We start from the raw sequence: 12239 nt of genomic DNA, 5'->3' as shown, positions 1-12239 counted from the left end.
GCCAAAGTTTGGCCCTATATCAAACCAGAATCGAAGAATTGGAAAAGTACTTTGAGGATATTCAATATGTTCACCTCCCGAGAGAGGAAAATCGGTTTGCGGATCGTTGTCCAAGCTAGTTTGCCTTGATCAACATTCCCGACCACATAGATAGTATGCCAATATGTGTCGAACGAAGATCATTGCCTGCCTATGTTAATGCAATCGATGACGCTGAGGAAGGTGAAACCGAACCTTGGTACACATCCATTTTGAAATACAAGGAAACAGGAGAGTATCCTCCCGACCTTGACACGCGTGGGAAGCGCGCTCTGCGAATGTTATCCGATCAATTCATCAGGACCGATGATGGGCAATTGTACAAGAAGACGGCTCAAGGTGTTCTATTGTGATGCATTGATAAACCGACAACTGAAAAGGTTATGGAGGAAGTCCATGACGGAGAATGTGGGACACACATGAATGCCCGTATGTTAGTCCGTAAAATCATAAGGCTTGGTTATTATTGGACAACGATGGAAACAGATTGTTGAAAAGGCTCGTCGTGGAAGAACCAGTGACCCCTCCACCTACTGAATTCGGGAAAAGGCTTAAGTTGGTTGAAGACTGATGAAGCTCTCCGGAGGAGAGAACATCCACTTCGAAAATACTAGGACCTATGCTCCGGTTTTGGACAAGTTACCTACCAATCTTGTGCTCACAGACATTCCCAAGTTTAAGGGCACAGAAGACCCATTTCATCATGTTAAGTCCTACAAGGAATACTTGGCACTAAGGGGAGTACTGCGATATGCTTACCCAAATCTTTGCCCAATCTTTAGAAGAACACCCGAAGGCGTGGTTCTATAATCTTGAGCTTAAGAACTTCCCTACATTCAAAGATATCACAGTGGAGTTCTGTAAGCACTATGCCGATAATGTTGAAATCCGGACCAACATGAGAACACTAGAGGTTATGACGCAAAAGGAAAATGAGGGATTTACTGATTTCCTTGCAAGGTGGCGTGCTGAAAGTGTGAAGTTGGCTAAGAAGCCAGATGAAACCGAAATGGTTGATAGGTTCGTGAAGAATGTTCGACCCACCTATCGAAATGAAATCAAGTATCAAAACTTTGGCTCGTTTAAGGAACTTATTCGAGTCGGGATAAGAATCGAGGCTGATTTCTGGAAAAATGAGACAGAAAAGCCTAAGGGATACGAAGGTGCCTCATCATCTAAGGCAAAGACCCCGGCTTCTACCAATCATATTCAAGCAATTAGTTTCTCGGGAGGAACTCCTAGGAAACCGCAACGCACTGGGCCAAGAGCATTCACTGATATAGGGTGTACTTACGCATATGCCCTTGAAGGACTTACGGCCTAAGGGAAACTGAGTCCTATTGGTCCTACTGAAGAACCACCGTTGGAACAACGGAAAAGGTCCCATAACTCTGAAGCTTATTGTGCCTTCCACCGAGGCAAAGGTCATGATACGGAAAATTGTTACCGTCTCAAACATGAAATTCAAGATATGATCGAGAATGGAACGCTCCCGATTCCAACTATTAAGCCTAACAATATAACCAACCCATTTGATGATCACGCAAATGGGATATTTGTCGAAGAAAATATCGATTTAACCTACTTGATTCAGCCAGTCTGCCGTCTTAATGGGTTCTTTGTGGGGAAGGAATTCATCGATTGTTCGAAGTACCTTCCAAGTTTAAGTAAGGAGATTCGAGTCGGGGACTTTGCTATTGACTGTACCCAACATATCCTCCGGAGTGCCACAGAGATTAATGGCATTTGGAATGATAATGAAGATGATGTGTACATGGCTAAAGGTACGACTACCCCACACATTCGGGATGAAATCACGAAGTCGAAAATGAACGATTCGATCCATCTACCCTCATTACCGATGTAGATCCTCAGAGGACTACCGCGGGGTGGAGGAAAACTGTCAAATGGACCGACAATAGAGGGTTGCTCTTCAAGTTGATAACTGGAGAAGGAGAAATGTTTATGCTAGATGATGATTCCGAGTCTGAGTCTGATGAGAGTCCAAGGATTAAGTCTAAGGAGTCAGGTGTTGAAGCCACCCCCTCCCCAGTCTTTTCTTTCGTTATACCCTCTCCTAGTTCTGGTATTCTGGGGCCTGTCTTGGATACCTCTGTCGTTCCACCACTGACCTCTGATCAGTTGGCCCAAATGTTAGCGCATTTTGCATAATTTCAAATCAATAATAATATGAACCAGTTTGCTTACGACTTATTTTATTTACATTGCAATTCAATTTTTGAAAATAATTATTTTAGTAGTGACATTGAGAATGAGGCCGAAAGCGAACAGTTTGAAGAAGAGGAGGAGGTGGAACCACCTCCGCAATTGGTTAAAGGGTTGGAGGAATACGACCAGAGAAGCTCGGTAATCGAAGATACCGAAACCATTAATGTTGGAACCATAGAAGAACCACGGGAACTTAAGATAGGAACTACCTTAGATCCCGCAGAGAAACAGGGGTTTGTCGATCTTCTGGGAGAGTTCAAAGATGTGTTTCCATGGTCTTACAGAGACATGCCGGGAATTGATAGGGAAATTGCAGAGCATAAAATCCCGATCAACCCTACGGTTTAAACCGGTAAAGCAGAAGCTACGCAGAATGCGTTCAGAGTGGTCTTTAAAGGTCAAAGAAGAAATTGATAAACAGTTCAAAGCCGGGTTCATCAAGGTGTCATATTATTCGGTTTGGGTCGCCAATGTAGTGCCAGTGCCGAGAAAGGATGGTAAAGTTCGCGTGTGCGTGGACTTTCGGGATCTGAACAAAGCTAGTCCGAAGGACAACTTTCCGTTACCTCACATCGATATCTTGGTTGACAATACCGTAAATTATGCATTACTGTTCTTCATGGATAGATATGCAGGTTACAATCAGATAAAAATGGCTGAGGAAGATATGCATAAGACAACGTTTATGTCACAATGGGGAACCTATTGTTACACAGTAATGCCTTTCGGTTTGGTAAATGCCGGGGCGACGTACCACAGAATAGCAACGACGTTGCTACATGATATGATGCACAAATAAGTTGAAGTTTATGTCGATGACATGATACTCAAGTCAATAGAACGTAGTGGCCATCTTGGGGCGCTACGAAAATTCTTTGAAAGATTGCGAAAGTACAACATGAGACTGAATCCGCAGAAGTGTGCTTTCGAGGTCACCTCTGGCAACCTTTTGGGCCACATCGTTAGCCATCGTGGTATCGAAGTCGACCCATCAAAGATCAAAGCCATTTGAAAATGCCCCATCCCGAAACCAAGAAAGAAATTCGAGGTTTCCTGGGAAGATTTCAATACATAAGCCGTTTCGTCGCGAAGTTGACGATGATTTGTGAACAGATCTTTAAGAAACTGAAGCTCGGAGAGCACGTTATGTGGGATGACCAGTGTCAGGCCGCATTCGATAAAATAAAGGAAGTGTTATCTTCTCCACCAGTTTTAAGCCCACCAGTAGCCGGGCTGCCGTTATCATTGTATCTAACTGTTACGGATACAGTGATGGGGGCTATGTTAGCCCAAACAGTTGACAAAGAAGAAAGAGCTATTTACTACATCAGTAAAAAGTTCTTAGACTATGAAGTAAAGTATAAACCTCTTGAAAAGATGTGTTTTGCCCTAGTCTAGGCAACGAAGAAATCAAGACATTACATGCTTAGCTACAGTGTGAGTGTCTACTCCAAGAAGGATCCGATCAAGTACTTGTTTGAAAAACCAGTGCTAAATGGAAGAATGTCGAGATTGACCGTCATGTTATCAGAGTTCGATCTCAAATATGTACCTTTGAAAGTAATCAAGGGAAGGGCGGTTCCCGATTTCCTCGCCGACAATCCAATCGAAGTAACAGAAGTCATCGACACTTGGTCATTTCCCGACGAAGACATGGTACACGTCCAGAATGACGCATGGGATTTGTATTTCGATGGAGCATCGAACTACATGGGATATGGAGTGGGAATTCTTCTTATCTCGACAATAGGTGAACACGTGCCCGTGTCCATCAAGCTAGATTTCAATGTCACGAAAAATGCCACTTGAATATGAAGCATGTTTGCTTGGTTTACGCAAAGGCTCTAGACTTAGGTGTGAAGAAATTGTTAGTACATGGAGACTCGTCTCTTGTGATCAATCAAGTGGGTGGGTCATAGAAAATTAAGAGCCAAAGTTTGGCCCTATATCAAACCAGAATCGAAGAATTGGAAAAGTACTTCGAGGATATTCAATATGTTCACCTCCCGAGAGAGGAAAATCAGTTTGCAGATGCGTTGTCCAAGCTAGCTGCCTTGATCAACATTCCCGACCACATAGATAGTATGCCAATATGTGTCGAACGAAGATCATTGCCTGCCTATGTTAATGCAATCGATGACGCTGAGGAAGGTGAAACCGAACCTTGGTACACATCCATTTTGAAATACAAGGAAACAGGAGAGTATCCTCCCGACCTTGACACGCGTGGGAAGCGCGCTCTGCGAATGTTATCCGATCAATTCATCAGGACCGATGATGGGCAATTGTACAAGAAGACGGCTCAAGGTGTTCTATTGTGATGCATTGATAAACCGACAACTGAAAAGGTTATGGAGGAAGTCCATGACGGAGAATGTGGGACACACATGAATGCCCGTATGTTAGTCCGTAAAATCATAAGGCTTGGTTATTATTGGACAACGATGGAAACAGATTGTTGAAAAGGCTCGTCGTGGAAGAACCAGTGACCCCTCCACCTACTGAATTCGGGAAAAGGCTTAAGTTGGTTGAAGACCAGATGAAGCTCTCCGGAGGAGAGAACATCCACTTCGAAAATACTAGGACCTATGCTCCGGTTTTGGACAAGTTACCTACCAATCTTGTGCTCACAGACATTCCCAAGTTTAAGGGCACAGAAGACCCATTTCATCATGTTAAGTCCTACAAGGAATACTTGGCACTAAGAGGAGTACCTGCTGATATGCTTACCCAAATCTTTGCCCAATCTTTAGAAGAACACCCGAAGGCGTGGTTCTATAATCTTGAGCTTAAGAACTTCCCTACATTCAAAGATATCACAGTGGAGTTCTGTAAGCACTATGCCGATAATGTTGAAATCCGGACCAACATGAGAACACTAGAGGTTATGACGCAAAAGGAAAATGAGGGATTTACTGATTTCCTTGCAAGGTGGCGTGCTGAAAGTGTGAAGTTGGCTAAGAAGCCAGATGAAACCGAAATGGTTGATAGGTTCGTGAAGAATGTTCGACCCACCTATCGAAATGAAATCAAGTATCAAAACTTTGGCTCGTTTAAGGAACTTATTCGAGTCGGGATAAGAATCGAGGCTGATTTCTGGAAAAATGAGACATAAAAGCCTAAGGGATACGAAGGTGCCTCATCATCTAAGGCAAAGACCCCGGCTTCTACCAATCATATTCAAGCAATTAGTTTCTCGGGAGGAACTCCTAGGAAACCGCAACGCACTGGGCCAAGAGCATTCACTGATATAGGGTGTACTTACGCATATGCCCTTGAAGGACTTACGGCCTAAGGGAAACTGAGTCCTATTGGTCCTACTGAAGAACCACCGTTGGAACAACGGAAAAGGTCCCATAACTCTGAAGCTTATTGTGCCTTCCACCGAGGCAAAGGTCATGATACGGAAAATTGTTACCGTCTCAAACATGAAATTCAAGATATGATCGAGAATGGAACGCTCCCGATTCCAACTATTAAGCCTAACAATATAACCAACCCATTTGATGATCACGCAAATGGGATATTTGTCGAAGAAAATATCGATTTAACCTACTTGATTCAGCCAGTCTGCCGTCTTAATGGGTTCTTTGTGGGGAAGGAATTCATCGATTGTTCGAAGTACCTTCCAAGTTTAAGTAAGGAGATTCGAGTCGGGGACTTTGCTATTGACTGTACCCAACATATCCTCCGGAGTGCCACAGAGATTAATGGCATTTGGAATGATAATGAAGATGATGTGTACATGGCTAAAGGTACGACTACCCCACACATTCAGGATGAAATCCTGAAGTCGAGAAATGAACGATTCGATCCATCTACCCTCATTACCGATGTAGATCCTCAGAGGACTACCGCGGGGTGGAGGAAAACTGTCAAATGGACCGACAATAGAGGGTTGCTCTTCAAGTTGATAACTGGAGAAGGAGAAATGTTTATGCTAGATGATGATTCCGAGTCTGAGTCTGATGAGAGTCCAAGGATTAAGTCTAAGGAGTCAGGTGTTGAAGCCACCCCCTCCCCAGTCTTTTCTTTCGTTATACCCTCTCCTAGTTCTGGTATTCTGGGGCCTGTCTTGGATACCTCTGTCGTTCCACCACTGACCTCTGATCAGTTGGCCCAAATGTTAGCGCATTTTGCATAATTTCAAATCAATAATAATATGAACCAGTTTGCTTACGACTTATTTTATTTACATTGCAATTCAATTTTTGAAAATAATTATTTTAGTAGTGACATTGAGAATGAGGCCGAAAGCGAACAGTTTGAAGAAGAGGAGGAGGTGGAACCACCTCCGCAATTGGTTAAAGGGTTGGAGGAATACGACCAGAGCTCGGAATCGAAGATACCGAAACCATTAATGTTGGAACCATAGAAGAACCACGGGAACTTAAGATAGGAACTACCTTAGATCCCGCAGAGAAACAGAGGTTTGTCGATCTTCCGGAGAGTTCAAAGATGTGTTTCCATGGTCTTACAGAGACATGCCGGGAATTGATAGGGAAATTGCAGAGCATAAAATCCCGATCAACCCTACGGTTTAAACCGGTAAAGCAGAAGCTACGCAGAATGCGTTCAGAGTGGTCTTTAAAGGTCAAGAAGAAATTGATAAACGATTCAAAGCCGGGTTCATCAAGGTGTCATATTATTCGGTTTGGGTCGCCAATGTAGTGCCAGTGCCGAGAAAGGATGGTAAAGTTCGCGTGTGCGTGGACTTTCGGGATCTGAACAAAGCTAGTCCGAAGGACAACTTTCCGTTACCTCACATCGATATCTTGGTTGACAATACCGTAAATTATGCATTACTGTTCTTCATGGATAGATATGCGAGTTACAATCGATAAAAATGGTGAGGAAGATATGCATAAGACAACATTTACGTCACAATGGGGAACCTATTGTTACACGGTAATGCCTTTCGGTTTGGTAAATGCCGGGGCGACGTACCACAGAATAGCAACGACGTTGCTACATGATATGATGCACAAATAAGTTGAAGTTTATGTCGATGACATGATACTCAAGTCAATAGAACGTAGTGGCCATCTTGGGGCGCTACGAAAATTCTTTGAAAGATTGCGAAAGTACAACATGAGACTGAATCCGCAGAAGTGTGCTTTCGAGGTCACCTCTGGCAACCTTTTGGGCCACATCGTTAGCCATCGTGGTATCGAAGTCGACCCATCAAAGATCAAAGCCATTTGAAAATGCCCCATCCCGAAACCAAGAAAGAAATTCGAGGTTTCCTGGGAAGATTTCAATACATAAGCCGTTTCGTCGCGAAGTTGACGATGATTTGTGAACAGATCTTTAAGAAACCGAAGCTCGGAGAGCACGTTATGTGGGATGACCAATGTCAGGCCGCATTCGATAAAATAAAGGAAGTGTTATCTTCTCCACGGTTTTAAGCCCACCAAAGAGCTGCCGTTATCATTGTATCTAACTGTTACGGATACAGTGATGGGGGCTATGTTAGCCCAAACAGTTGACAAAGAAGAAAGAGCTATTTACTACATCAGTAAAAAGTTCTTAGACTATGAAGTAAAGTATAAACCTCTTGAAAAGATGTGTTTTGCCCTAGTCTAGGCAACGAAGAAATCAAGACATTACATGCTTAGCTACAGTGTGAGTGTCTACTCCAAGAAGGATCCGATCAAGTACTTGTTTGAAAAACCAGTGCTAAATGGAAGAATGTCGAGATTGACCGTCATGTTATCAGAGTTCGATCTCAAATATGTACCTTTGAAAGTAATCAAGGGAAGGGCGGTTCCCGATTTCCTCGCCGACAATCCAATCGAAGTAACAGAAGTCATCGACACTTGGTCATTTCCCGACGAAGACATGGTACACGTCCAGAATGACGCATGGGATTTGTATTTCGATGGAGCATCGAACTACATGGGATATGGAGTGGGAATTCTTCTTATCTCGACAATAGGTGAACACGTGCCCGTGTCCATCAAGCTAGATTTCAATGTCACGAAAAATGCCACTGAATATGAAGCATGTTTGCTTGGTTTACGCAGTGCTCTAGACTTAGGTGTGAAGAAATTGTTAGTACATGGAGACTCGTCTCTTGTGATCAATCAAGTGGGTGGGTCATAGAAAATTAAGAGCCAAAGTTTGGCCCTATATCAAACCAGAATCGAAGAATTGGAAAAGTACTTCGAGGATATTCAATATGTTCACCTCCCGAGAGAGGAAAATCAGTTTGCAGATGCGTTGTCCAAGCTAGCTGCCTTGATCAACATTCCCGACCACATAGATAGTATGCCAATATGTGTCGAACGAAGATCATTGCCTGCCTATGTTAATGCAATCGATGACGCTGAGGAAGGTGAAACCGAACCTTGGTACACATCCATTTTGAAATACAAGGAAACAGGAGAGTATCCTCCCGACCTTGACACGCGTGGGAAGCGCGCTCTGCGAATGTTATCCGATCAATTCATCAGGACCGATGATGGGCAATTGTACAAGAAGACGGCTCAAGGTGTTCTATTGTGATGCATTGATAAACCGACAACTGAAAAGGTTATGGAGGAAGTCCATGACGGAGAATGTGGGACACACATGAATGCCCGTATGTTAGTCCGTAAAATCATAAGGCTTGGTTATTATTGGACAACGATGGAAACAGATTGTTGAAAATATGTCCGACACTGTCATAATTGTCAGATATTCGCAAATGTGAAGCATGTGGCACCTTCTATGTTATACACCATGACGTCACCATGGCCATTTTCAACAAGGGGAATCGACATCATTGGAAAAGTAAACCTATCAGGAACTGTAGGGCACTGTTTTATCCTAGTTGCAATTGACTACTTCACGAAGTGGGTAGAGGCTAAGTCTTATAAAGTGCTAAAAGCGAAGCAAGCAACATAGTTCATTCAGAATGATATCATTTGCCGGTACAGAGTACCACACGAGTTCATCATGTTGGAGCTTGTGTCCTCCACAAATTAGTGTGATAACATTTGTAAATCTCTAACAGGTTCACAAGGGTATACTTCGTATTTTAATCAGTTGATTAACGATTACCTAATAACGGTTGGCTTGCTAGAAATTTTGACGTTATTATCATACAGATGGCGGTGATCAACTGGTCCCTAAAGGTCACACCTATAGGATGTGTTTGAGAGATGTGGTTATAGAAATATGATCACATTGATGCCTAATATGACTAAACAGTTAGTCAATGTGTTGATGAGACAATTATTTAATGAAGATTAAATAATATTAGTTGAGACAATTAATCAATTCGTAAATTGAATATAATAAGTTATATTTAATTAAATGTATGTAATGTTAGCTTGGACGAATTAATCTGTTAATTCGTAATTAAATGTAATCGGTTATATTTAATATCAACAAGATGAATGTGTCATAGTGGTAATAGTGAGGGTACACAAACCAAGAGGTCATGGGTTCGATCCTCACTAGATGACAATTTAACACATTTTATACATTTTTGGAATAACCGAAAATAAGGAAATTGTACTCCTTATTTCGGTGAAATGGGCCGAGAATTAATTGAATATGATCTACCCTAATTACTTCCTAATACACGGTTTATAGGGGTGAGGGAGAAAATTATTCTAACCTAATTTTTTCTACTCATTCTCTTGCCTCCTCTCATCGAAAGAAACACAAACAAAACCTAAAAATTAATCTGTTAATTTTTGGATTGATTCTAGCATAATCAAAGGGTATTTCTCGGAGCATCTTGGGTGCAACTAATAGGCGAATATCATTGCGATATTGTTCTTAGGCCGAATTTGCTAGGACCAAAGGTTGTTTCTTCATCCTCTTCAATTTTGTTTATGCAATTTTATTTTATGACTAGTGATCATCTTTATAAAATTCGTTATAATCCTTTAAATTAAAGGGATGCATACAGATAAATCCCACAAGTGGTATCAGAGCCAAGGCCACGAATTTTATTTTGATGATTTTCATAAAATTGTTTGTAAATAATTATTAGGGTTTGCGAAGAAAAAAATATAATCGGCTGTTTTTTTTAGCCGTGGAATTTTTTTTCTTTCTATTTCTGTACTGTTCACGGATGAACAGTAATTTTTTTTTTTTAAAAAAAAAATTCTGTTTTTTTTTTCTTTTCGGTTTTTCCTGAAAAACCGATTAAAGTTTTTTTTTGCGGCTGTTTTTGTTTATGCCGATTTGAAAAGCATCCGAATTTTTTTTTTTGTCACTGTTCACGTCACTGTTACTGATCACAGGGCATATTATAAAAAAAAAATTTGATTGTTTTGTTTCGGTTTTTACAGAAAAACCGTGTTTAAAGAAAAGTAACGGGTTTTTTTTTCTGTTTTGCCGAGAAAAGAAAAAAAATTTATTCTTGTTCACGTCTCGATTCTTGTTCACATCCAGCAGCATTATAAAAAAAAAAAAAAAAAATTCTGTTTTTTTTCCCTTTCGGTTTTTGCTGAAAAACCGAGGAAACGTCTTTTTAATGGGTTGTTTCGGTTTTTTACCGAGATAATTTTCAAAAGAATTTTTTTTTTGTTTTTTGGCAAATTAATTATTGTGAAGCGGTTCATAATTAATAGATACCTAATTATTTTAAAGAAGTTTAAAATATTGATGGATTAAATTCATATTACAAGTTTAATGTGAATTAAGATTGAAATTAATGTGATTAATTGAGGAATTGTCACTTAATTTGATTTAAATAGGTGGTTTGGATAAATTAATCAACGTAATTAAGGAATTGTGTCATGTATGTTTAATTTATTTTTAGTTGATGCATTTTATTTTAGTTGAATGAATCGATTGAATGAATTTAATTTACGTATTTTTGCAATCAGTTGTAATTTGTAATACTTAGTGTGGCCTTAGTTAATTATGTTTTCGTAATGAAGGAAACATAATTTTTATGTAATTATGAGATCTCGAATCTCCTTTATTTTTCTTTAGTTTTGGGTTTTGAAATTAGGATGTAATAAATAGGTTTATTATGTAAATTTTATTTATTGTATTTTTCAAAAGAAGACTAAAGATGGAGATTGGAGCTCACTCCCGCTACATGGATCAAGATGGAACATCAAGACAAGCTTCTCGGGTCCAAGGATGGATTCCAAACTTGTATTTAATGTTTATTTTGATAGGATAGGCCACACTAGGACTTTTATTGTTTTACGTTTACATTCATTTTGTTTTTCATTCACATGTTAGTTTATACATCATATTCCGCTTAAAACCAAACCACCTACTACTAAAATGCATGAAAATTGACTCATATAGGTTGTATGTTAGTTTTCATGGACATACAGATGTCACAGTCTTATTAAGCCATCACCTTAGTTTATTCATTCTCGCATGCTAGATATTCGTTCACTTAAAATGAATTAAAATAAAGTTGATGGGATCTTCCTCTAAAACGGAAATTGAGACTAGTCTTTATAAGGGCAAACAACTATAAATCCCTTCTTCGTCGGTAGGCATAATATGACCCCTTCTACGTTGGGTAAGTAGTTGTGTTGACTCGCTTATAGTGACTTCGTTCTGGAAGCGGGTGCGATAAAGAACGTACTCATCTTTGCAATGGAAACCAATTTGCAGAGACGCTTCATTGCTCAGGGTGCAAACAAGATTTTCACCACGCTCACTAACGAGTTCTCAAAGGCACCGAGAATCGTTACTTATGAGCATACCTGTCGCTTCTTTGATGCAAAACTCCAGAAGGGCCAACCGGTTAGCCCACACATTCTTCACATGATTGAGAATGTCGAGAAGCTGGAGGCACTTGATTGTAAAATCAGTGAGAGCATTGTCATAGACCGAATGCTTCATTCTCTTCACGATGGTTTTGCCCTTTTTAGGGCGAACTACTACATGAATGACTTGAAAAAGAGTCCTCATGAGCTACACTCCCTTCTCGTACAGACCGAGAAGGATATGAAATTGAGTGGGAGCATGAAGCAGGATGTTCTCACGATTTACAACAAGGG

The 12239-nt window shown here is 40.6% G+C and overlaps 1 protein-coding gene across 1 annotated transcript; it reads left to right on the top strand.

The window, feature by feature from the left end:
* The first annotated feature begins 8109 nt into the window (after nucleotides 1-8109).
* Nucleotides 8110-8775, top strand: LOC141618143 (uncharacterized). Its single transcript, XM_074435251.1, has 2 exons — nucleotides 8110-8321; nucleotides 8412-8775. Exons 1-2 carry the CDS (start codon nucleotides 8110-8112, stop codon nucleotides 8773-8775), a joined length of 576 nt encoding a protein of 191 aa, XP_074291352.1.
* Nucleotides 8776-12239: the final 3464 nt, after the last annotated feature.

Source organism: Silene latifolia, chromosome X, assembly GCF_048544455.1.
Source record: "Silene latifolia isolate original U9 population chromosome X, ASM4854445v1, whole genome shotgun sequence".
Classification (NCBI taxonomy): domain Eukaryota; kingdom Viridiplantae; phylum Streptophyta; class Magnoliopsida; order Caryophyllales; family Caryophyllaceae; genus Silene; species Silene latifolia.
The sequence above is the reverse complement of the archived record's forward strand: the minus strand, read 5'-3'. Positions and strand labels throughout refer to the sequence as shown.